General features: G+C 39.0%; 1 protein-coding gene across 4 annotated transcripts in view; it reads left to right on the top strand.

The window, feature by feature from the left end:
* The window catches only part of Stac (SH3 and cysteine rich domain), a 168578-nt gene extending 149802 nt beyond the window's left edge, over positions 1-18776 (top strand). For 3 of the 4 annotated variants that reach the window (XM_004857883.3, XM_087182126.1, XM_013076994.3), the window contains exons 9-11: positions 4632-4683; positions 4904-5041; positions 16933-18776. In XM_004857883.3, coding sequence (XP_004857940.1) covers positions 4632-4683; positions 4904-5041; positions 16933-17034 — 292 coding nt within the window. In that variant the 3' untranslated portion in view covers positions 17035-18776. The remainder of the gene's footprint in view (positions 1-4631; positions 4684-4903; positions 5042-16932) is intronic. The other variant, XM_013076995.3, reaches the window with a different exon arrangement.
* Positions 18777-27950: the final 9174 nt, after the last annotated feature.

Here is a 27950-nt window from a genome sequence, read left to right as displayed (position 1 = left end):
CTGTTAGGCTAGAGTGGGATAATTTAAATAATACTTGAAGTGTAATAAGATGAATAAATAATCATTCCATGGAAGTGGGCCTGTCAGCCCCAGAAGTGTGAAGCAACTGCAGGCAGAGTCACACACTGCCCATCCTGAGAACAACCAGGGGAAGGAGAATTAAAAGCATAGGCTTCCTTCCCTCTGGGACCCATGACAAGGCCCTCTGTGTAGAACTGATAGGCACAATGTTTTAATTTAGTTCTTTACATAACAGAACTCAGTATCCCAATACCCTGATAAGAGAAAAGAACTAAGTTAAGAAGAAAACCCATAGTTGTGAGTGCCAGGAAGGGTCACACAGCTATTTGTGCCTGAAAGTCAGGGTAACAGGAAACTGGACCTACAGGGGCAGCTTACATATGGCTACCCATGGAGTTTGGTAGAACTCCCCGTACATTGGCTAATTTAAATAATTTCACAAGCTCTAGAACATAGGGTCTGTCCCTCATTTTCTGGTACCTGGATCCAGAATGGGTGGTTAAAATGGATGCATAGTGGTCCAGAGTGGTCGAGCCCTGGGAAGGAAAGTGGTTGGGTGTATGAATTTAAGAAGTGAAATTGACAGGCCTCTATCCTAGGCCTTGAAACTGGGTCAACATATTAAAAAAGAAAAACTATATCACAGAATGGTTTTATCTTGCATGCCATATGCACCAGTTGGAGCCCAGTGTGGAAAAGAACTCTAGGTCTAAATGCAGGCCCAGAGGGAAAGAATGCTGAGACTGTTGGGTAGTGCCTGGATGAGTAGAGGGGGTACAAACCCCACAAGCCACAGGTTTCCCAGCTCAGATGTTAGAGTTGTTGTCTTGGACTCAAGTGCTACTCTAGAGAAAGATCCTTTTTACATTGAATAAGGCATTAACTGCCACTGTCAGATGCTTAGACTAATTCACTAATCTCTTGGAAGCATCTATTATTCTTTATGGCTGCATCCTGTTTATTTCTTTCATAGTCCTTATGACAAATTACAATTGCATATTTATTATTAATATGCAGTATATTATATTTATTATCACATATTTATTAGATGTTTTGCTATCTTTTTACTTATTATCTATCTTTCTGACTAGAATATTAGTTCCAGTGAAGATTTCAATCACCAAAGTATACCCAGTGCCTGGTAAAATGACTCTTTCAGGATCCGCATTCTGTAAATATGTGTTGAATAACTGGGTACACAAGAAACAAAGTAAAGAACAAATGGATGAATTTAACTCTCCTCACTCACCAAGCTATTTTCTGATCCTGATATGGTTCTTCTATATGAAAAAGCAGAATCCTTATCACATGGTTAGCATTATGTCTGGTATTTCTCATAAAATTATAACTTCTATTCCAGTGAGAACCTTAATCTAATATGTACTATATTTAACAAGGAGTATACATTCGGGGACTGTCCACTTCTGAGTACATAAAAGAGTGAGTCTCTAGCTAGACTATAAAAACAGAGGTCAGATTCAGGCAGCATCTTCCTTCAACTTTAGGAAAATACTTCCTCCAGTCTCCAGCTTTATGCCCTACTTAACAAACCGTCAGCAGAGTCATTGTATTTGTTACTGACACATGGTTTCTTAGGTTATTGGGTTAAATAAAATCTACTGCAGCTTAGAAGATTATTCTCCACTGACTTTCATCCTTGCTGCTTAATTAAATCCCTTACCTGGGAAAGAGTGATTTTCAACCATCTTGCTTTCTGTAGCATCAGCACATAACTGTGACTGTTGAAATATCAAAATGTCAGTAGTGTTTAATGCTTCAGGTGGTACAGCCTTGTTATGTTGTAATCCCCGATGAAAATAGATATTAACTGAGAATTGAAAATGACAGCAGAGGAGATTGAATCAGAATAGCAAAATGAGCATACAACTCTATTTCTTCTCTTGCCTCAATTCCTAAGAATATCCAAAAATATCGTTTTTAAGGACTACTTCCATAGCAGTATTAGAAAAAAGAAAGAATTCCATGATACAACTAGAAATCTTAGGAATTTCCTGGTAGGCCCCAGAAAATACAATTAGTGTGAGAACAATGAAAATGACCAGAAACCAAAGAATGCTAAAAACAAACAAACAAAAAAACCTAAAAGTAGAAGCCTATTCAGCAAGACATTGAACAAATTCACTGAAGAGCATGGCGGGTCTGCCCTGGACTGATGGCACTGATGGTCCTAATTCTTCTCTCCTCCCTAAATTTACGCCCTTTGCTGTGAGAATTCAGTTCCTTTCACAGAGAGATAGAGATGCTTACCCTATCCTTTGTGTCTAGGCTGACTTTGTGACTTGCACTGGCCAGTACAATAAGACAGAAGTGATAGTGTATCCACTCTGAGTCTTATAAACCTTAAGGCCTCATGCCTATGTAAGGGCACCCATGCTTAAGGAGGTGCTCTTGTGGGCCCCAGTGCCTAAGAAAGAGCAAGAATAAGTTGTGTTGTGATAAGTCTGACTTCCTGAATGGCAGAAAAAAGGAAAGGGTGGCTCTGTTGAGGAGGAAAAGAAACTTAAACTAACCTCTCTCACCCAGATTAAGGAAGCCCTTCTTGCTTCACCACTGAGATAGTGAGTAGTAGAAGCCGCACACTGCTTGTCTACTATATTTTCCAGTATACAAAAATGAGATCCTTTTAGCAGAGGCTGTAAATAGCCCTTGCACATGGGAGAGAAACCCAAGGCAGACCAGATGTGTGCAATGGTAGCGAAGCCTCCCCAGCTGGCCACATCCACCTGGCTTTTTCAATCATTAATATAAAGAGAAAACCAAGAAATCCCAGGTGTCCAAGAAAGTTCTTTGAGATGAAGGAGAAGTAGTAAGATAAAGGACAGGCCAACTAATCCTAAGCAATTCAATAAAGGAAAGAAATATTTTTTTTAAAATATGATAATATCATCAGAAAGATCTATAATATTACATCCATAACAGAAAGTAACTTTCAGAAATCTTTCAGAAAATAAATGAGAGCAAACTTCCAGAAAATAATAAAGAACCCTTGAAACCTTTGAAAATTAAAATTTTTTCCTTAAAAATTTAATAAACTTTTTCTTAAACTCAGTATTATGTTAGAAGAGATTGCCATAGATTATCATATTATCATAAAAGAGATGAGTTCAGACACAAGATAAATGATTATAAAAATAAATTTGAGAAAACTTTAGTAGAGAAAGAAAATCGATGGAAAAATGTATAAGAAAGACAAAAGTTGTGGAGGATGAATTTAGAAGGTGCAACATATATTAATTAGAAGTTCTCAAAAGGAAGAAGAGAGAAGTGGATGAGAGAAATGAGTATAAGATATAGTAGAGACTTTTTTTTCATGATGAACAGTCCGAGCCTTCACATTGTAAAAGCTCCTGTAAGAGAGGAGTAAAAAGAATTAAATAGGATAAAATTCCAAATCATACCAACATAAAAGGTGGCAGCCACAGAAAGTAGAGGTAAGCAAAAGTGTGCTACATTCCAAGAAGGCAATGAGAAGATGCAAATCGTTATAATGATGACAAATTCTACGTGTCATTGCTAAAGAAAAACAAGAACTTACACATACCTACATATAAATGTTAAGTGTATAGGAAAGAATCTAGAGGGACACACAGGAGGTGAGAGGCTGATACAGGGGAACTTGCAGTTTGAAATTTATCAAGTTGTAAATTTTGGAGTAGTTTTTGCAGTGCAAATATTATCTGTATATCAAATTAAGAAAAGGATTATTTTTTTTAAATACAGCACAGAGATTGTACCTACTATTTTCTTGAGTGGGAAAAAAACTGTAAGATCATGTTTGTTTTATTTCTATGTATTTTAAGATTGCTTGCAAGAAGGAAAAACTATTACTTTTATCTTTAAAGTATTGATATGAGGACCTCCAAATAAAATAAGGAAAATATTATAACTCCCAACCTGCTAGATGTCTGGCATGCCAAGTTCGTGTTCTCTAAGATTGAAAATGAATTCTAGGAACAACAGAGGTTAAGAGTAGGAAGAATTTATTGAGAGAAAGATGGCTTCTGTCTGAGAGACAGAAATATCAAAGTGCGTTGCCTGTGAACCCAACTTCTCAAGGGAGTTTTACAGAGCAAAGCCACGAGGGAAGGCAGTCATAAGGTGGGACAAACCTATAGTCAACCAATACGATTACATGTATAGTCGCTTAAGTAATATTGATCCAATAGAAAATCACAAAGTGAGTATAAGGTGGGACAAAACTATAGTCAACCAATAAGATTACAAGTATAGTTGCTTATGTAATACTGATTAAATGGAGTTCAAATGTGGAGCAAGTACGTGGAGTGAACAAGGATTTTCCAGAAAGGAATGGGCCAAGGAGGATTTGGTCTCTACCCAAGGCCATTGATGCCTATTTAGAATATCAATCACTAGGGGAAGTATGTAGGTATAGTCAGTTCTCTTTGTCTGGAAGCTGGGTCTTCAACAAATGTGCCTCCAGCCACAGTTGTGTTGTGTTCTTATCTTCTGCATTGACTTCTTCTGGGGCCCAGCTCTGTCTGACTGCTACTAACTTAGCTGTCTACAATAGTATATACTTCTTTTTCTTTTTTTACTTCTTCACCCAATTCATTCATTCTTCATTTCAGGCCAGGAGACATGATTACTCTTCTAGAGGATTCCAATGAAGACTGGTGGAAAGTAAGTATTTCTCTTGGGGGGGGGGGCACCGGGGATCAAACTCAGGACCTTGCACTTGCAAGGCAGGCAGTGGAACCACTGAGCTAAATCCCTGGCCCCAGTATTTCTCTTTCTTTAAAAAGAAAAGATTATTTGGTAAAAAGAAAAGATTGTTTGGTAATTATTTGGTAATTACAATAAGTGCTACAGTTGCAAATGAATACTTCCTATTTCCTTTCAGGGCAAAATTCAAGACAGGATTGGCTTCTTTCCAGCCAACTTTGTTCAGAGAGTACAACAAAACGAGAAGATTTTTAGATGTGTTAGAACCTTCATTGGGTGTAAGGAGCAGGGACAAATAACACTGAAGGAGAATCAGGTGAGTACGGCACACAAAAACATGCCAAGTGTGACCAAAACATTACAGTGCTCAGAAATTGGGATGAGTGAGGTTTCAATGTATTTAGTTTGGGAAAAGGTATCCTTATTCCAAACCATATTAGTGTAATCAGAATCTAGACATGCAAACCCAAATGTCAGGAAGCTCACTTGGAGTCTGTTCACAAGAGGAAATGTGTATTGCTTCATGTTGGCAGGGTGAGAATATCTAGACCATGTGCTTTTCTCAGGGGATCACTGGTCACTGAGGAGAGCAGTTAGTTTGGACTCTGCTTGTGCCACCAATGTGCCTCCATTGTCTCTTAGGAACACATTGGTTTTACTTGCTGCTGTGTTCCAGGGTTCGTTATATTTGCCCTCATTCACAAGGATCCTTTTTAGGTTTCCTTGTCCAGATTCTAAAGCTCTACCTGTTCACTGAAGATCACAACATCACATCATGGCATAAGACATAGACTATAGATGAGCAAGGATTACCTCAGGCACTTGTGTTATTCATTTTCCTACATCTACTCTAGAGGTGTCTGAGACCATCTTGCTCCAGTGCCACTGAATTTGGAATCCTTTCTGATGTTACTTTTCCTGAACCCTCTGATCCTGTATGTCTTTAAGCTTCTCTCTTCCCTATCTCATCCCAGCATTGTTGATAGACACAAAGAAACAGGAAAATCATAATTTCAATCTTTGTCTTATTTTTCTCTCTGTCTTCTTCCACCAAACAGAGGGCTCCTTTCCATCCCTCATTATCTGAAACTCTCCTCATGTTACAATTCTGTATTCTCACTGTGGGATAAAATAATCTGCTAAGAACTCCAAGTTTGTTCTGGATATATTAGAAGAGGATTTGTGGAATTGGAAATTAGAAATTCTATTCTCTCCCAATAAAGTGTCACACTGGGTTTCAATTTCTAATTTTGGAAGCCAAAAGCTTGCCTCCCATTTTGCATTCCTGGTACAGTCATTCTAATATTTTCCAGGGCAATGAATGCCTCTAATTGAAAGTGCTGAGGCTCACCTTACAAAAAAAGTACAAAAAAGAAAAATGCATTAATAATTGTAGTACATCTCTGTTCAATAGATTTGCTCAGACACATCTTGAGTATCTTATTTTAGAAGTGTCTTCAAGGGTAGTTTCTAAGTCACATGCACAAAAATCAGTCATTATTTTATGAATATATCTGATTTATAGTTTTAAAAAATTGTTTTAACCTACTTAGCCAACTATTTTGTATCCCACCTATGGCTCCAAATGACTAATAAACAACACTGAAAAAAGGATGATTTAATTTTCCTTTATAACTATTCAAAAGAATCTTCAAAATTATAATGTAAAGGAGTAGCTTTTTTAAAAAAAGTTATTCCCACTCCCCTTATATTCAAATAAATAAAAGTTATTTAAAATAAGAGACCAATAATTTTGAGTATTATTCTCCACATATAGTTTAACAAAGATGGGGAATGGAGTCAATGCAATTTGAGTTTTTCATGAATACTAGGATACATCAGTCCACTCATTTTGAATAATGACTGGGTACCGTGCATTAAGAGCCACAAAATTGCTCAACCTCGTGAATACAGTAATTCCACTTTCTGTAATGTACCCAAAAAGGTAATCTAATGCAAGGGGGTAGAAATCTTTCTGCAAAAAGACAGTAATCAGAATAGTATTCATAATGGTAAGAATTAGGAACAATCACACAACAATGAGAATGATTAAGTCAACAAAAATACTTTCTTTTTGGGTACAATGTCAGGAACCAAAGCAGTTTTGATGGCATGATGATAATGTTATAGACAGAATGCTGGAACCCAGGTCCCACTTACTGTTCTCCCAAGGTGAAGACAGAGAGAGAGAGAGAGAGAGGCAGTCTGAAGCCCCGTTTTTATTCTTGGAGCCAGAGTGAACCAAATAGAGTGCCAGATTTGACCCTTAGCCCGCTTTGCTCTCATCACCACCAACACCACAGGCTGCACTGAGATTTAGGATCCTGTGACACCAGTGGCTCATGGTGAACAAAGGATCAGAAAGGAGTGCAGCAAAATTGCATAGAGAACAATATAGCCTGATGACCTCCTGGGAAGCATAAGAACGGAGGAAGCTTTACTAAACAGTGATAAATCCCTGACACATGTAGCCAAATCCGATCTCCTCACTTGGAGATTAGGAAAGACCTAGGAAAAAGAAGAGATCATCAAATATTGTATCACCATCTTAAATGATGGCTTTATAAACAGTGAAAGACAGTAACATGAAGTTAAATAATGACATAAAGGTATTTAAAATTAGTACAATTAGTACAAATTAAGAAAAAAGAAATTTTTTTCTTTTCTATTTAAATTACTTCCACAGTATAAATTTACCAAAATTACACTTTTTAAAAAAATAATTAGTAAATTGATTTAATCAATAATTTGGGGGGTTTTTACAATGCTGGAGTTTTTTCCTTAAATTCTTTTATTGGTACATTTTAGGTATACAGTACATTTACATTTATCATTGGGTTCTTGTACCTGTCCATGGTGTATCTTGGTTCTTATTTTTTTGCCATTACCTGTGCGCCCTTCACCCCCTCCACCTTTCCCTATTTACATAGACTTTGTTTCCATTTTTTTTTCTTTTCTCATAATTTTTCCTTTCCCTCCTTTCCTTTTCCCTTCCACTCCCACCACCCCTACCCCTTTGGACCTTTTCTTCCTATTTCAAATTATCAATTATTCATTTTAATCATTTTAATTCTTATTTACACTTTCAGTTTCTTACACCAGAGAAACTATTCGGTATCTATACAGGTGTATGCTATTTATTTCACTTATGAGTATGGCCTCACTTAAAATGAAAAAATATTAGCTCTTATCTCTTGAATCTAATAATCTAAAGATGCACAGTGTTGCATGGTTTACACGTGCAGGCTCAGATGCATCCATGCGCAATCACATATCGTCATGTTCCTCCATTGCATATCCAATTACAGTAGCTCCTTCTTGTGCAAATACCCCAAGAGATGTATTCCAGGTAATGACTTTTTGTTTTTAAAATCTCTAATATCTTAAGAAACTAGGTCACTGGGCTCTATGATCTCACCCTAATTTTATAGCTTTACTTGTAATTGGAATTTTTCCCTTTTATAAAAATTGCTTATAGTGTATACCCACTTTAGCACACAATGAATTTTATAAATTTATACAACCTCTCTTCTATCTGGCAGCTTTGGACATAATATACAGAGTTCATTAAAAAATGTATACACACATCAGGAAAAGAAAAATAGCACATTTTTTCAGCAGATGGCCACCACTTTCAGCACTTCTTGTAATTGTAGTGGCCAAAGGTAATTTGTATTAATCTCAATTAATACAAATATTAATAATAAATATTAAAATATTTATACAAGTTTTTCTTTTCCTGTTTGTATATACTTTTTTGATGGATTCTATATGTTTAAAGAGATCAAAAGCCATGGATATGCTGGAGTGATTTTTCTGCCCAAAGTTGTTCTCCATGGAGCTAATGTCAACCCACATGCCACTTCCCTACATACTCTTCAGTGAGGTAACAGCAAGAAGCATCATCTGCCTAGAAAGATCAGACTCATCCGATCATCCGAGGGACCTCTCAACAGTAGCACATCTGGGAATCCCACCATTTCCACGTACCTGGGAGATTACACAGACCACTCTGCCTCCTGTAAAACTATGTCAGATCTCTTATAGGAATTCCTTTTCAGATTGTGATGACTTGTCTTGGATCTGCTACTCGAAAGAGAATCTTGTTTTTCTAGCTCCTGATTAACAAAAAAAGAAAAAAACAAATTAATGCTCCCCTAGACATGTCTCAATAATAATTGTTACAAATATCATCTTTACTAGTCATTATTTAATCATACCATACATACAAATAATATATATGCAAAGTTTACATACCTACATATTTCTCTGATGTCACACATGCCAATGAATTTCATAGATTAGTTATTCATTGTTTTTGTTTTATAAGAAGGGAAGACAAAGGTTCATTGAGGTTATGTGCCTCCCTGAGTGGGCAAGAACCTGGTAAATGGCCAGGGTGCAATTTAAACACAGGTCTACAAATTCCAAATCAATGCCTTCTACTGAGCCAGGCATCCTGAACAATGTGTAAAACTAGTGAACAATAAAAAGCCATTTACACAGCTTGGCTCACAGCATAGGCAAATGTCATAAAGGCAAAGTTCTGGGACCAAAGGACCTTTTGAAAACATATTCTTCTTCATGAGGGCTCCCTGTTTAGCTATTCTCTATTCCAGGCAGTAAAATCACCATCATGAGACTGAGACCCCATCTCTAATGCCAGACACACCCCATAAAGTAGATGGGCATCTTTCCCAGCTTGATTCCATGCCAACCCTTCACACTTCTGCAAGTTTACCCAACTGTCTTTCCAGTTTCAAAAATTAGTAAAGTCTTTCAATGAAAATAAATCCATGAAGTGTGTTCTTTATTGGCAAATGTTATAAATCATCTTGATAGCACATTGGATTTTTTTCCTCAGAATAATCTTGTGCTTCCTGATTTGAGATTAAGCATTGTTTTTATGTTATTAAAATACAAATCAGTGAAACCAGAAGGCAAATTTAAATTTGCTCAAATTGATCAGTTTCCAGAAGTAGAACATCTGCTCAGTGGTTCCTACCAACTCCTTGGCATATGACTCAAAACAATTTTCTGGGAGTGGGCCTCACATCTGCATTCTCCACGTACTACATTCTCATGGTGGAGCTGACAGTCTGCTGAGGAACAACTCATCCTCTTCAATTAGACATGTCTGAGATACAGCATAACATGTCCACATGAACTTGGAACCAAAAAAGTCTGCACATATCATTTGGAAAATTCCACAATCCTCAATGATTTACACAGGCTGGTGTTTCTTTAGTTATGGCCCTTGGACCACTTGAATCAAACTCACCTGGGGATCAGAATGATTTGTTGAAAATGCAGATTCCTAGATCCCACCTCAGATCTGCTAAGTCAGAACTTCTCTAGTAAAAGCAAGAATCAATCTCTTGTACAAACGTCCAGGTGTTCTAATCAAAGCTAAAATTTGAAAATGACTTTCATTTCTATCATCTCACATTAAGTTCCATAATTGTTCTTTGACAACTAAAAGCATTTTTATCCATTTAGATAGAGGTCACTTCCAATTAGACGTGGATCAACAGAAGGCACTGAGGTCTCTACCCTTATACAAATTCTCTATTTTCAATCTTTGTCATTACTGTGGCAACTAGTTTTTAAAATGCATCAGCCACTTGAAAAAACACCCTGTATTTTAAAAAGCTATTATAGAAAATAAATGTCAAAATTCACCTCCACTTTAGGGTTCTAAATTATTTTAGGTGAAAGATTTGAAAACATGCTTGTTTACTGGGGAAACATAGTGTAGAAGAGAGAGGATGGATTCCAGACACACAAATATGGATCTGTATCCTGTGTGATTTTGACAAAATCACCTCTGAATGTCAACATTCCCATCTATAAAGTCATCAGCATAGTAGCATCTCCCTCTAACTGAGGTTGTGAGAGTTCTGTGGGGTCACTGTATGAAGCCTGCCCCCCACCCCAACAGTACCTGGACACCGCTGGTTATCTCTCTTACCACTATCATCCCTCAGAGTAAAGCCAAAATGGGAAACTCATCTGCGGCACTTATACCTACCTAAAACTGCCAAGTGTGTACCAGAAAATAGCCATCTGATATTTATAATTCTAAAAATAAAAAGAGACAACTGATCATTAGCAGGGAAATAAAAGAAATTTGATTCTGAAAATAGACACAATGGATCTTTTTTATTAAATCTTATTTCTGCCTCTGGGGTTAATCTGTCTCATAATTATTATATTATTTTTCCATACAGATCTTGTTTCCAAATAGATTTAAGTTATCTACTTGTCATGAACACAGAGTTCATACTGACACAAGAGTATATTTTCTTCATTCGTTAAAATTTAAAACTTTCTGGGCCGGGTATTTAGCTCAGGGGCTCTGTCGCCTGCCTCACAAGCACAAGGTCCCGAGTTCAATCCCTGGTACCAAAAAAAAAAAAAAAATTAAACTTCCTTATTTAAATAACTTTAAATACAATAAACATATTTTTAAAATTCATTCATAGTTTGATCATACCAATAAAACTATTTTTGTTGGTCTTTTGGGTGGCACTAAAACTTTTAAAAAACAGAAAAGATTTTTAAGTAATAGAACTAAAATGTATTTATAATGGAAAAATTTAGAAAACAACATTTTATAAAGATAGAAAAAATAGTGACCACAAGCAATTCAACCATCAAGTTGTTATTGATATAAACACTGGCATATTTTATACAAAACTGTTCTTTGAATTCATAATTTAATACTATATTCTATTTATTTTCCCAACTCTTTAACAGTGGTCATTACATGTTTATCAAGACAATTTTTAACTGTACACAGATTAAGGGCAGCAAACTATGGTACATTGGCCAAGTTTTAATGAAAATTTTATCAGAATTTAGCTACACAATGTTCTGTAACATCTGAGTTAAGTAAATCTAACAGAAACCCTTTGGCCTGGAAAGACTAAAATATTCACTATTTGATTCTTTACAAAAACAGTTTACCAATCCCTAGTCTAGATATACAAGGACATATTTAAGTAACCCCTCTTGCTCAATGCTCAGAGCTTTTATAAACTATTATTGATAACTGTAACAAGCATCTTTAAATTCTTCCCACTAACTCTGATTATTTCCTCAAGATATACTTTAGAATTTAAAGGAAGACAGATTGTTTAAAAAGGCTTTTACAGTCCTTTATATATACTGCTGTTTTGCCTCCACAAAGTTTACACCAGTTTGCACCCACACCAACTATTTAAGAAACTATTCAGTTCACCACATCCTTGCAGAATTCAATATGAGTATATTTGATATCTATCATTTTGATAGATGAATAATAGTTTATGTTATTCTGCATTTCCTCAATAAAGAGTTTGAAATTTTATCATATATCTACCAAGCCTTGGTATAATTTCCTCATGTACTTTGCCCATTTTCTTATACTAATAAAAAAAGTTTTCTCTTTTAAGAATATTTACACCTGGTCTATCTTATGTGGCTAAAGTTTTTTGCCTGTTTACCATTTACCTTTTGATCTTAATACTTCTTCCCCAGGAGCTTAATAATTTTTTGGCTGGATCATCATTATTTTAGCATATTTTCCTTATAGTTTTAGTATCTTTATCATTTTCTATTTCTTTATCTCTCTCCTCTTCCTAAGAGAATCCTCAAGATAGTCCTCATTTAATTTTCATTTTCTGAAGTTTCAACTCAGCTTTTCATTCCTTCTAACATAAATTTCAATGCAGTCTATTTCTTGGTAATCTTTTCTTCTCAGCCTCTCTTCCTCTACAGCATATTTCTTTGTATCTCATTACATCATCTCTCTACCTCAAGAGATTATTTTCTTACAACATCAAGGACAAGTCTTCCTTCAACCTACTGCATCAAAGAATATTATCTTTTCAGATTATGTGCATATTTCCTGCAATATTGTTAATGCTGTCCTCTGTGGTAAATAGAGTAACAGTAGTAACAGTGTCTCAAAGCTGTCCTGATCACTAAAACACTGAATATTTGACCTTTTGTGGCAAAAGGAACTTAGATATGATTCAATTGAAGATCATGTGATGAGGAGATTAGCCTGGATTATATGGGTGAGCTCAGCCTAATCTCAAAGATTCTTAAAACAGAAAGATCCGAATCAAAAAAGAGATGAGGCAATGGGAGCAAAAATCAGATAGACTTGAAGATGCTTTGCTGCTGCTGGCCTTGAAGATGGAGGAGAAGGCTGTGAATCAAAATAAGCAGACTCCGGAAGTTCAAGAAGACAAGGAGCATGCATTCTCTTTGAGAGCCTCCAGAAGAAATACAACTCTATTGATTCCTTGGTTCTAGGACTTCTTCTGAGTCCAGGACCATGAGATAATAAATTTATGTTGTTTTAAGCCACCAAATTTGTGGTAATTTGTTAGCAGCAGTAATCCAGGTGTCATTCAAAAAGGACTTTGCAGATATGATTACAGTTGTGAACCTTGGGATGGGAGTTATCCTAGACTATCTAGGTGGGACAAATCTAATCACTGCCACCCTTATATGCATAAAAGTACAACTGGCTGAGGCAGGGGATGCAACCGAAGGGAGCAGAGGAAAGATGAAGCACAAGGGCAAGTCAGAAAAATAAAGTATGAGAAGAACCCAATCCATCGTTACTGGATTTAAAGATGGAACAAGGACACAATCTAGGAAAACCAGGTGGCCCTAACCACATGCCTTTCACTAAGTCAGCACACCCCATCTCCCAGCTTGCTGTATTTATCAGCTGCTAATAACTTGCAGCTGTTTGGTCCAGCAAGCCCCCTTAATAGAGCCAGAGATGCCTCACCCAAGAAGCTATGTCTTTTATGTCCCAGTCAGCCAGTGACCAGTGAATGTCCGGGGCCAAAAGCCCACACCCTTTGCTTCAAACTGAAACAACATTGTGAAGAAACCCATGCCCAGAGAGAGCTGCTCTATGGTTAGGCTGGGTTTGTCTCTTAAATTTGCAACCTTGTTAGGCCTCTCATTCTACCCAATCTGGCTCCTCTCTCAAGGACTCTTAGTTGCTTGCAGACTGCTTCTAGGAATCCCAACCTAAGACATATTTCACCTATGGAAGCAGGTCAAGTATAAGAAACTCACAGCACTCCAACATTTCTCCACAAAAACTTCTAATTTACATGTACTTAATTGGCATGTAAATGGTGAGTGACAAGTGTATCCAAATGGATTTTTACCTCCTGCTTTTCAAGTGTAGCATAGGTGGTTTACTTTGGGATGTGGAAGATGGTAGCATCTGTATGCTTGGGGCTAGGAATAGTTCCCTTTGACTTCCTGATATTACATCAGTCACATGAAAAATTCTATGCCCATGATAGGAGCCTGCTGAATGAGAGCTGTTATTTTGGTCCTTTAAGATAATGTGTTGAAAATTTTTATGCTGCATGTGAGACTTTTTGCCCTTACAATAACTCTTTCAGGGAGCAGTATTTTTTTTTCAGTTTTAAGCGATACTTCATATACAATGGGGGAAAAATCATGCATAGTCCAAACACAATGTTGAAAACAGCATTTGCATAACAAAAAACCCCAAACACCAAGCGTTAATACCATGTACATGAATTCAAGAAGGACCACCCTTTTCGTCTGTTGTACACAGTTTATTTAACAATATGATATAAAAATGAGTTGGTACTTTACCATTCTATACAGTGATTGAATCATCTTGAATTTTCTTATTTATAGTAATTATAGCATTTGCATGATTTACACTAGAATTGCTTTTCCTCATTTCAAGTTTCACATAGAAGAAAGAAAAGAATGCTTCTTCTCTATTAGCATGGTCTAAGAGAGTGATCATCCCCATTTTTGTCTAAAATCAGTTTTATCAGAGACACAAAGCAACAATTTCTACATCTGCAAGACAAGAGTTTGGCTTAAGCCAGCATGTACAGATAGATGTGTGTGGGTGTATACATGTATGCACACCAGAGTCAATTCCTATGGTCCAAGGGTAATACTTGGAGACGCCCACAGAGTTCACTATACGAAAAAAATCTTCCTGCAACATCAGACAGTTATCGGGATATGTTATAAGATGCATTATTTCAGAAACCAGTTTGTGAATATTCTTTTTCTTCTCACTTTTAAACATAAGTGTTTAAAGTCTTGAAAATACAAATAAAAAATATGAATATAATGAACTTGTTTTTCCCATTAAAAAAGGCATGAGTCACCAGCAATGATGACAAAAAGAATCCAAACAAGTCCCCCTCACCCTAAACTAAAAACAAAATGAAAAAAACCGAAAAAGCAAAACATAACAACAAAAGAGAGATCAGATATTTAAATCAACTGGTTTTTAACAAAAAAATATATTCTTTGTATTGTTTCTTTAAACATCAATCCACCCTTCCATGGCTTGGAAGTCACAATTCCATCTAGGAATAAAAAGACCCTCGATGCTTGGATTTTCAGTACAAAAGGTCCAAGAACACAGAGAGAAAAAGTGATGTTCTCATAATGCTACAAACCCTCCACAAACTTTTCAAGCGTGTCTCCCGTGGTGTCACGAACCAAGGACAGTTCACTGGACAGTGTGCTCCTGTTGGGGGTGTTCAGCTGGGGGAGCATTGCACTTTGTTCAGGGTTCCCCAGGTGTCCCTGATCCATGGAGCTGGCCATGGTGACTGAGTCCAGGGTTGGGGGAACCAGTCTGGGGCAAGACACGGTGTGGTGAAGCTGGGGCTATATCCATGGTGATGAGCTGGAATGTGGAGGTTGGGATTGGGGCCGCGGAGACTGGACAGTGGCTGGAGACTGCACCTGGTTACTAAGGGATGTGGTGATCTGCTGGCCAGGGAGATGGGAGGCCTGCGGCTGTCCTAAGAGCATGTGCTGCTGGAGGCTCATGGGGTTTGGCTGGCCTGGGGCCTCGATCTGCTGCTTCATCTGTTGCTGCTACAGAGCCTGCTGGATGTTAGGGGTACTATCTGCCCCCAGCCCAGCCTGCCCCATTTGGCCAAGCCCCATCTGAGCAGCCATCTGGCCCATGGAGCTGCCCTGAATGGGAAGATGCTGCTGCATGTGCTGTTGCTGCATGGCTGGGGTGTAGCCCGCAGGTCCTTGTGGCTGTTGGAACTGGCTGTGCCCAGCTATGCCCCCAGCCATGCTGGTACTGCCTTGCTGCTGCTGCTGCTGCTGTTGGTGTTGCTGCTGCTGCTGGAGCAACTGTCCCCTCAGCATCTCTCAGTACTGGGGATTCATACTTGCCATGTTGGTGTTGTGTCCTAGGTTCATGATGTTCAGGGCCTGGCCCTGGGGGTTTAGGCCTCACATTGCCTGCTGCTGTAGAGGCACATTGGGCCTTGGCATGCCAGCCTGCATCATATTCAGGTTCTTCAGGCTGGGCTGCTGGTGCATGCCAGGCTGGGAATGGAGGCCAGACTGGAGCTGCATGCCAGGCTGGTTGTCCACATACTTGGCTGTGTGCTGTTTGGTGAAAGCTGCCATTAGATGCAGATTTGACTTGAGGATATTCAGCACCTGCTGCTGCTGCTGAGGGGAGCTGGGTGACTTCAGGGTCCAAAGCAGGTCCTGCAGGGCACTGGGTAAGATTCTCCTGGGAGGCTACACACTGGGCATCTGTGACTCGGCCACTGCAGCTTGTGCCTGCATGGACATCACAGGCCTGAGCATGCATGCTATTTTGTCTGTTGCCTGGGGATTGGTGCCTGCTGCCACTGTCCAGGCTGCATGCTGGGCATGACAGGCCCACTGACCTGGTTGTGTCAGGGCACATTCAGGCCCAAAGGGACCATCTGACTTTCTGGGGTCCCCATGCTTGTGCACCCAGGGGGCATGCCATTTGTTGATATTCACTTGGTACAGGTGCTGCTGCTGCTGGGCTTCATGCTCAATCTGCCAGGCTGCTTCCACTGCTGCCAGTGGGGACTGGGCAGGGGGTGGGGGGCCTGCACCTGGTTAGTGGGCTTTCCAGCAGGGAGCAATATTGGTAATCCCTGTTTCATAAAGCTGAAACATAGAAAACACTCAATGCTTGGGCCTAATCCCAAACACTACTTTCCACCTATTTTTTTTTATCTAAACTCGTTTTCACAGTGCCACAACTACCCATCCTGAAGCTTCTCTCCTTTATCCAATTTGGTTCTCCTGTGACCTCAGCAAGCAGTCATTTAAGCTGCAGGTTCTAGCTGTCCTGTTGACACTAAAGTGTTTTGATTTTTCTTCCTTGACTTTCAGATCTGTGTGACTTCTGAAGAAGAACAAGACAATGGTTTTATCAGAGTCCTCAGTGGGAAGAAAAGAGGCCTTGTCCCCCTTGATGTCCTGCAAAATGTCTGACTGTGGGTCCCTCCTCCTTGTGACGTAGGCAAGCTCTGCTGTGATGCTGTCTGCTCATCTCACTGTGTCCCCCCAGAAAAGCTGCCATACTGACCGGGACGCCCAGGAAACAGAGATGGATTCAAAGACCTGAGACTGTGGAGTAGCAGCCACAAATCAGAGGCCCCACCGCACAACATACTCAGGCTGCCCAGAGTGGGGAACAGGCTGAGTCAGCTGGCAGAGCTGGGTGTCGACTTGGTGGCTGCAGCAAGGCTGTCAGCCACTGCTGCCCGCAGAATTCGACTCTGTCCCTGTCTATATGCTGTGAGTCAGCCCACTGGAGTGTGCTCCAGTTTATGATGTGGACCTAGTGCTAGGTTCAGATCTATCTAGCCAAGGGTTATTATGATTCCAGACATTTGTCCCCAGTACTGGCCAATCAATATCACATTTCAGAATCCAAGCATTCTCTCTGCAGAGAATCAAGAAGGCCTCTTTCCTAGCTCAGCAGTCCAGGGTTTACCTGCAGGCCTTGCTTACTTTGTGCTCTACTGATCATTCTATCTTTCTCTTCAGTCCTCCACATAAGTCCCAGTGATATGTATTAAATGTGAGGACTCAGTTGACTTGGCACCATCTGCCAAGGTCTGACCTGCCCCAAAACTGCAAAAAGCAATTCTTGTCTCTTTGGTTACCAGTAAAAGTAACTGAGCAGGATCTGGGCATAGGTATAAGCAGGGCGGGGAAGTAGGAGTAAGGAGGGCCACAGAGCCACAATCTATTGATATAAAAACTTTTCCTGAAGGAGATGGATCTAGGAAAGAGAATTTGGCAAAAAGTCTTCATTCTTATTTTATATCTTCTCTGTTGGGAGTAGCATTCTCCCTCATGCTATCCTGTAAGACTATATTTTTGAGGTTGAGCCCATGTGGTAGAGAACCAGAAACATGGAGCATCTTAGAAGTGTAGTGAAATTGGAATCATTCTCCTTTAGGGCAGTACATTATACCCTAGCAGATGTAAAATGGAAAAGAATCCTTAAAGCTTTATCCCTATGAAAGTCAGGAACATGGAGCCTACTTAGCATCATCTAGGGGAATCTTTATTACTCTGTATTTGTAGTAATGTTTACAAAAATACAATATACTGTGATGCCTTCCTCCGCAAGCCTCCTCCTTGCATTCAAACTTGCATCCTAGTAGTCATGATTATGTTTAAACTACAATTCTCAGTGACCTTGAAATCAATGTCAGTTTGATTTATTTTGTTACAAAGCAATAAAACCATTAGAACAATTGGTTTTTAAAAGACTTAAATGGATGCATCCTGTGCATGTAAACATTATTTCCCAAACCAAAGCATCATTAGTCTCCATTTATTTCTTTTGTTACTGCTCAGCATGAAGTTAGGAGCTAAGATGGGGTAGCTGCTGGTTTCATAGTAGTTTGGATTCCTTACTATCATTTTAAAGCCAGCATCCAGGATTTCCTCCCTCTTTGGTACAACATGCTAAACCAGGTGTACAGAATCAAGATGGATTCTTTGACATCCCAGGTAGATAACATGACTGCCTTTCTATAAAATTGTGTGCCGAGGGCCAGGGATTTAGCTCAGTGGTTCCTCCACCTGCCTCGTAAGTGGAAGGACCCAAGTTTGATCCCTGGTACCAAAAAAAAAAATTGTATGTCGAATACTGACACTCTTTGACTCTAATTCAATTTTCCATTTAATAAAGACAACAGTGGCTAGAAGGAGCAGAGAGAACATGTGTTCTGATCTCTTCTTTGTGGTGATCAATTTTTTGCCAAATAATGTCCAATTTGCACTTTTAAAAACCATTTTTCCTTTTCAAGTTGACTGGAAGGAGGATGTGATATCCAGCTTCCAATGATGCCTACCTCCTGATGTCCTTGCCTTTGTGTACACCACTCCCAAGATTGAATCAGGACTTGTCTTATGTGGTTGATGGAATATAGCAAAAATTATATACATGACATCAGAGGCAAGGTAAAAAAAAAACAAAAAACTTTCAGCTTCTGACTGGATCTCTTGGAACATTCACTATTAGAACCCTGAGATCCCATGTTAAGAACACTGGGCCACCGTAGAAGACAAATCCGGTGGAGAGACCACATATTTCAGCAACTGAGGTCCCACCATAACAGAGTATGATGAGTTGTAACTTCTGAGCCCCACCTAAGTTATAGATTTATGTGCAAAATAAATATGTAGGGTTTTATTAAGTCACTAAGTTTTAGAGTGACTTATTACACCAAAACAGGTCACTGGAACACGGACTTTGTATTTGAACCAAAGGAGGAAAGTGTTCTTTAAGTATAATGAGGCCCAAAAGCTTTGCAAACTTCAAGTGTTGGCAGGCAATTAACCCTCCAAGTGTAAGAGGTTTAACATTCCCTAAAGATCTAGTCATCCAAACGTAAAGGGGGGTAATCAAGGTGCTCTTCGTAGGATAGATTGCCATGGATGCTTCTCACACAAAGAGATTGTAGGAACCAGAACTTTTCCTTTTCTCTTGCACATCTTCAAAATTGACAAAAACAAGGGTACCAATGATTTACCAAATTCTTGAAGATTTCTAAGTCTTAAGAAATGGCTGGAATGCAAATGAAGCAGACTTTAGGAGACAGACTCTGTGAAGGACTGAGAAGAAGGAGGAAGTGTTCATAGGAGAAGAAAAACTGGATCCTGAAGTATTCTTCATAGCATGAAGGAGCAGTTTCGTGCCTCTTCATCTCCTATCCTGCAGCTAAGTACATATCTAACTATACCAGCATAGCTGTGTCCTACACTTTACCACCAACACTGTAAGGACCTAGTTCTGTTATGGTAAATTTAGAATAAAGAACTGGTTAAACATTCCTTAGAAGGTGAAGAGAACTTCCTTCATGCCCATCACTAGCAGCTATCTTTGCTAACTTTACTATGCACAGTGGGGCTGCAAAGAGAGTCCATGCAGATGGCCACATGGCTGCCAATTAAGGTTGATTTTATAGATCACTTTTCCTCCCCAAGTACACAGCAAACACACACACACACACACACACACACACACACACACACACACACACACAATATCACTCCCATCAAGAGAAAAGGTCCAATATCTGGGCTGAACATTTAAAGAACCAGTGGAGTGATACATGGTATAAGATTCATAGAGATAATTCTCTTTGCTATTGGAAGGGAAAATAAAATCAGTGGATGATCACCAATGCAGATAGCCTAATGTAAAAAACACATATACACATACATTCATGCACAAAACAAAAACACCTGTAAAATCCAAAATCTAATCCAAGTACCTGGCTGAAGAAAATCCACTAGCCAACTCTAGCCTAGCACAAGGCCAAACAGAAAGACATCTGTAAATTGTATGCTCTAATAACTTATATTTAAATAACTTGACTTCTTTACTCAGGACTTCTTAGAGCCTTTAATTTGCTAATCATCATGATGAATATCCAAAAAAGGGATTTCAACACTGATTCATCTCCCCTAGAACAACACTCCAAAGAACATAGTCCAGAAAACTCTACAGTAGAGTTCTCATTTAATATGGGATCACCTAATAAACTCAAGACTCCTAATATTGTAACTGCTTTATCCCCTTTCTTCCTACTATTCACCAAAATATTTATGAAAAATTGGAAAAGTCTAAAGGACACAATCATAGTGATAATTAAGGATGAAAGACAATCTACTCTGAAATTTGAGTCTTTGGGGGAGTGGAAGAAAGTAGAAACATGTATACTTCAAAACTCATGAGGAAGAGCTTTATTGTGCTCTGACAGCTTTAACAAAACTAACCAGCAGGGAGTAGGTATAAACCTTGGAATAAAATAAAGTTCAGTATTGACCAAAATAGCATCCCCTGGAAACAAAGTGAGCAGGTGTGTCCCACAAATTTACCACAAAACAAAACACTTAAAAAATAACTCGGTCAGAAAATTTTGAAAAGTAAATGACACTCTCTATTAATCTCAGATTTTTCTCAGTTTCCATTCTGTTATGTTTTGTACAACACCTGGTGTTTTTGACCCTCAGAATGTGTTTTTTCTTAGCTTCCAATAAGGAGTTTTAAATAGTCTTCAATCATCTTGTGAGTAATACAAACTTTTACTTGTAACTGTACTTTGAAATGTTAACAAGACCATAACAATTTAGTTTAATAGTTCCCTTTTAAAATTGAAAAAAGTGGCAGGATTTTTATCATCTATTGTGAAATTTAAACAGTTACTGAATTTCTTTTATATCTTCATGGACATTGGGACACACTAAAGTCTTGAAAATACACCCTGGAAAGTTTAAGAATTATTCTGAGGGCTGGGGATTTAGCTCAGCGGTGCTGCTGCATGCTTCAAAAGTGCAAGGTCCCTAGTTCAATCCCCAGTACCAAAAAAAAAAAAAAAAAGAATTATTTTGAAGAAAAACAATTGTGAATCATCTTTAGAATTCCTCTACATTTACTCAAATTCTCAGCTTACTCATCTAATTTCATATTTTTCTACATATAGCAAAACTTTTGGTTATTTGTTATCTACCAGCTTCTCAAAAATTGTGTGCTTATTTCATTTAATTTTTTATTGAACTAAAAAATTCTAAAGATATGAACTTTCCCTGAATTCAGCATTAACCACCTTAAATAGCTACTTCCATTTTCACTCATTTCTGAATACTCTGCAATTAACACTTTTTTGTCCTCTTAAATTTTATTTTTTATTACCACGTTTACAGAAAATAATGTTTACATTCCTTGGGTGGAGTTAGTACATGTACATAGCATATCTTCATTCTTTGCTTTCATCCTATTTCCCTCTCCTCTCTCCCCTCTCCTTCCATCAGTTGATCCCCTTCCCATTTGAGAAAGATCTATCTTCTTACATCCTATTATCTATCTTTTATTTGGCTCTTTATTTGTTTATAATTCAGTTTCTCATACAAGAGAAACCATGCAATATGTAATCTTGTGTGTCTATTTCATTTAACAATACGGTCTCAAGGTGCATTCATTTTCTTACAAATGATTCAATTTTGTAATTATAGTTTTTATTCAGGACATTTACTGTATCAGAAGAATATACTTACTCTTCACAACAATCCTAAGAGCTGAGTCTTACTGTTCTCATTTTATAGATGGAGAAACCAAAACTCAGAAAGCTTAGATCATTTGCCCTAGGTCATATAACTGATAAATGAGGTTCGGGACCTATAACAAGAGTCATGTGTTACTATATAAACCATTGTAATTATTTCTATGACAATAATAATAGTTTTGAGGAAATGGATTTACAGATAGTTTAGATAAAAGCACACAGTGATTGTGAGATGTTGCCAGGAATTTGCATTATACTTATGAATTTTCCCACAATCCATGAGACACACCCTCAGCTTTGCAGACTCAGAAATCTAATGTGTCAGTGCATTAAGGAAAACTCCATCTCTCAGAGTAGGATTTATACTCCACAATCTCAAAGCAGTCACATAAACCCAGAATGAAAATTTATGACTTGATAGATAGTCACCATGTCAATAAGCAAACTTTATTGGTGTGACATACTTACCATCCCTGAGATCAAATACATGGAATGTCCCATGTAATTGGAAGATTAACCATAGGAATTAAATGTCTGTTTGATGGCATCTAAGTGACAGCCTGAGAGAGCCTGCCTTAGATACTTTCTTGTTGCTGGGACAAACCCAACAGCCACAAGTTAAAAGAGGAGAGGTTTATTTTGGCTCACAGTTTGTAGAGGTTTCAGTCCGTAGTTGGCTGGCTCCAAGGCAGGGTGGCATGGAGAGGGGCAGGCCAGTGGAGAATAAGTTCATGGCATGGCAGCAGGAAGCGACAAGGAATCAAAAAAGAAGGAGGGATATATATATACCCTTCCAGGCCACACCCACAGTGATCCACCTCTTCCCACCAGGCTTCACCTTCCACTAGCACACCTAGCTATAAACCCGTCAGTAAACTAACCCAATGATGAGCATCACACACTCATGATCCAATCATCCCCGAAAGCACCACCCATGAGTGCATGAGCCTTTAGGAGGACAGAATGACTTTGCCAATGAAAGCCACCAAATGGAAGCTATGGGATAAGACCCCCTCCTCCATGCAGGGGTTAAAAGGCCAGGGTCCCTTTCGCACTGGTGACTTCAACTTGCCAATGTTTCCTTAGCTGACCACCCACTGTGTAGACAGCACATTTCCTACTTTGAAATAAATCTTGTCCTAACCAGGGAGTCTCTTTAAAAAGTGAGTTTCATGAGCGGGGGGGGGGGGTTAGCTCAGTGGTGCCACCACTTGCCTCTCATGCACAAGGTCATGAGTTCGATCCCCAGTACCAACCTCCCCCCTCAAAAAAGTAAGTTGCATGATCTCTGATTTGTTTCAGCCTATGCTAATTGTGGAGTTTAACTTTCAGAAGAAAACTACAGCCCCATTTCCAATTTCTGAAAGATTACAGTTTTGGGTGGGGACCACATCACAGCTCCAGTGAGTGCCACCCACAAGACTGGTAAGAATGAAAAACACATACTTAACTGATGCAAAGTACTCATGTTTAAGAATCTCTAAATTGTGATGCTTCATACTGTGAAGGTGTTGTTTTCAAGGCATGGATTTTTCTTTGTTTGTTACAGTGTGCTGTGGTTTAAATGTGCCCCCAAAGTTCATATGACAGGGCTTAAAAGGAGGTGTTGGGTTATCTTGAAAGTATTTGTTATTTCGGTGTGTTCATGCTGTCTCTTACCTTCTGTGCTCCCAACTTCCACCATAGAATGACCCAAGAAGAAAGCCCTTACCAGAAGCTGACATCTTGATACTGAGCCTCCATAACTGTAAACCAATAAATTTCTGTTTATTATAAGTTACCCAGCCTGTGCTTATCTGCTATAGCAGCACAATATGAACTAATAAAGAGAAAGTGCTGTTTCTAAGTAAAGTCAACAAATATTTATTAGAGTCTACTGGTAGAAATTATAATAACATGAATTTTAATTTTAAGAAATGTATGATGGTGGCACAGTGAGGTAAGTAGAATGAATCACAATAGTATGCTAAAATCTTTTTGGTTTCACTAGGAACAGGGTCCACAAAAGTTCAAAATTCTCATGCTAAAAATATGCTCAATTCTAAAGAGGCAATGCTAGATTAAAACTTTTCAGCTGTTTGGGTTTTTGTTTTTAATCTCCAACACTGGAAGGATTTTAATCTCAGTAGAATGTATAGATAACAATGGAGAATATTTTGTGGAGATGAGTCAGAATTAGATTTTTGCAAAGCTGAGGTACTGTTTTAACTTTTTAGTACAAATGTTTCCAATAGTGCACTTCCTTCAAGTTGAGTGAGCAATCTTAGCAGTATTAGTTAAAGATTGGGGCAGGGGGTAGAGGAGCTAGGAAGATGGGATAGGGCTGGGTGAGGACTAGTGTGGGGAAAGAAGGAAGAGAGTGATTGCTTATTTATGCTTTATCTCATTCCAAGGAGTTTTGGCTCATATCTCAACTCAAGATATGACCCATCTAAGTAAGTTCCCATTCTCCCCACATCAGCCCTGGTATTTAGGAACCCCTTCCAAAATTATTCATAGAATAATGAGGTTTAAATAGCATCAAAATGGATATTAATATAGACTTTCACAACCAGGGTATCAAGGGTTCAAAAAGAATCAGGCATCCTGTGATGTGGGCCGAATTCCTGTCATACTCATGACAGACCTCACAAGAGCCTTCTTGCACAGACAGATCCAAATCATGAAACTGCTCACCCCTAGTGCTGCCAAAGTTGCTTTTGCCCTTTCAAGTTCAGGGAAAAATAAAGTTAAAATCTGAAATACTAGGAAATTAGCTTATGACTCTTGCAGACATGTGATAGTAAAACCACACAGTTCAATCCAATGAAGAAATACAAGGCAAATCTTGCTGAACCAGTACTGGAGATAAATCCATAGACTTTTGGCACTAAGAAACACTTTTTGTGCTCATAGGGCAATTAGCCATCCAAGGAGCACTTTGTGACCTGTGGAAAGAGAATTTGGACAATGAGGATTCCAAGTAGACCTGGATGCAGACAAGGTTTCAGGTGGAGTACTTTTTGGAGTGGGGATGGGGCAGCACCAGACACTCTAGCAATTTATTAAGACTGAGCAGGTATATCCCAGCACCATCAGGGAAAGGTCTGTGGCTTCTGAAGGAAGAAACACTTCAAGAGCCCTTGGCTTAGAGTATGAGACCCTCAACAGAACCTCTGAAGTTACAACAGATTGATGCCAACCTGACTCCTAGGAAGAGAAGGTCCTATCACCTCCAGGGCTTTAATCTTGTTGAGGGGCCTGCAAGCTGCACTACAACTGAATCTCCTGGAAGTCATGAGGAAAGCCCCTTGTGTCCTAGCCCAGTGAGATCCATTTAGGACTTCTGATCTCCATAACAGTAAAATGATAGTTTGGTAACATTTAAACCACAAAGTTTGTGCTAGTTTGTTACAGCATCAGTAGAAAATGTACAGCATCACACTGCCACTTGGGAAGGTGAAGAACTGAGAGAAATGTAACTAAACCCTAATGTCCTTAAGAGTGTTGTCAAGAAGGATAATCCCAGCAGTCTGGGAGGGTGAAGCAGGAGCATCTTGAATTCAGGCCTAGACTGGGCAACTTAGTAAACAGGAAAGACTGTATCTCAAAATGCAAAAGAAGGATAAGGAGGGAGAGGCGGGGGGCCTGGGTTCATTCCCCAGTATAAGAAAAGAAAGGGGCAGTCCCGAGGTCACCAGTCCCGCTGAAAACACCAAATCAGCCTGCTACAGACAGGCAGGTCTGCGGACACAGTCCAGAGGTGGCCAGTCTCCTGGAAAACACCAAATCAGCCCACTGTGGACAGGCAGGTCTGTGGACCCCATCCCAAGGTGGCCAATTGGGCTGAAAACACAGGATCAGCCCGCGCCCTGGCAACAATACACTGGAACCCCCCAACCCTGCTCCTTTGGCCTCTTCTCTGTACAGCCATCTGGTTCCATGCTACAAAGATGCAGAGGACACCAGACCACCAGACCAAGGTACTGAGTCCCACTGTTCCCGGCCCAGAGGTAAGGGCTTCTGAGCCACCATCCCACTGCTCCTGGTCCAGAGGAAGGGGCTTCCAGGCCTCCAAACATCTCACTGATCCCAGCCCAGAGGAAGGGGCTTTTGGGCCACCATCTCTACCACCATTCTCGGCCCTTGGCCCACCTCTCCCAGCTCAGAGGAGGTGAGCTGCTCGGGTGCCAACCCCCCCACACACACCAGTAGAAATGAGAAAACACATAAATAAGTCTCAAAACCAAACTTCCAGATCACCTACAGCAACCCCAAAGGGAAATGAGATGGAACACTGATACTTAACCACCTGGACCCACTGGATTAGCAACAAAAGAGGATCTGGAAAAAATGAAATCAGAAATAATTTCTCAGATAATGGGAGAAATTGTGCTCTTAGTGAAAGACATGATTAATAAATCTAGAGAGGAACTGAGGAACACGATAGAATAGGAAACAAATGGAATCCATAAAAGAGACGCAAATAGATTTCCAGGACATGAAAAACTCCACTGAAAGTCTACACAGCAGAATGAGCCAATGTGAGGACAGAATTTCAGATATAGAAGATAAGATTGCAATTAATGACCAGGAAAAGAAAAATTGTTTCAAAATTATAAGGGAACATGAGAAATCAATCCAGCAGCTGCTAGACGATGCAAAGAAGAATAACATAAGACTGATTGGAGTCAATGAAGAAACAGGAGAGAGTGGAGATGACATAAAAAATTCTTCGCAGAAGTAATGGCAGAAAACTTCCCAAGCAGGGGGAAAGAGCTTGACATACAGATAAGTGAGGCATATAGGACTCCAAATAGCCTTGATCAAAAAAAATCTACACATAGGCATATAATTGTTAAGATTCCAGAAACTCAGCAGAAGAGTAAAGTTCTACAAGCAGTTAGAGAAAAGAAACAAATCACATACAAAGGAAAGCCCATCAGAATCACAGCAGACTTCTCAACACAAACCATCAAGGCAAGAAGAGCTTGGAGTGACATATTCCAAGCCCTAAAAGAAAACAGCCTTCAACCCAGATTGATATATCCTGCAAAACTATCTTTCAAAAGTGATGGAGAAATAAGATACTTTCATGACAAAGAGCACCTTAGGAACTTCATGAATACCAAACCAGCACTGCAAAAAATTTTACACAATATCCTAGGAACAGACATTGAGGATCACAACCCCAGGAAGCAAAGCAGAATGAACCCATCTGGCACAACAGGAAATTAAATGTAGAGGGGGAGAACCCAACAAAAAGAAAAAGTCATGGCAATGATAAGTCAATACATTTCAGTTATAACCATCAATGTTAATGGCCTCAATTCAATCAAAAGAAACAGACTGGCAGAATGGGTCAAGAAGCAAAATCCAACAATATGCTGCATACAAGAAACACACTTAATTCAAAAGGAAACTCATAGACTGAAAGTTAAAGGGTGGAAAACGATACTCTATGTGACAGAAACCCAAAAAAAAGCAGGAGTACCTATCCTATTGGCAGATTAAGTAGATTTCAAACCAACACTGATTAAGAGAGATGAAGAAGGACACTATATCCTTATAAAGGGAAGAATCCAAGAGGAAGAGATGACAATCATAAATATCTATGCACCAAACACTAGTGCACCCAACTATATAAAACAAATACTAATGAACATGAAAAGTCATATATATATACTAATACAGTTATAGTAGGGGACCTCAACACTCCACGGTCACAAAAAGATAGATCAACTAGACAAAAAATAAGTAATGAAATACTAGAACTCAGTTGAACTCTTGAACAAATGAAATTAACAGATGTTTACAGAATCTTCCACCCCACAAAATCAG

This window comes from Heterocephalus glaber, unplaced genomic scaffold (genome assembly GCF_053883595.1).
Source record: "Heterocephalus glaber isolate CG9 unplaced genomic scaffold, H.glaber_assembly_v1.0 deba00001472, whole genome shotgun sequence".
In the NCBI taxonomy this organism is placed as follows: domain Eukaryota; kingdom Metazoa; phylum Chordata; class Mammalia; order Rodentia; family Bathyergidae; genus Heterocephalus; species Heterocephalus glaber.
The sequence above is the reverse complement of the archived record's forward strand: the minus strand, read 5'-3'. Positions and strand labels throughout refer to the sequence as shown.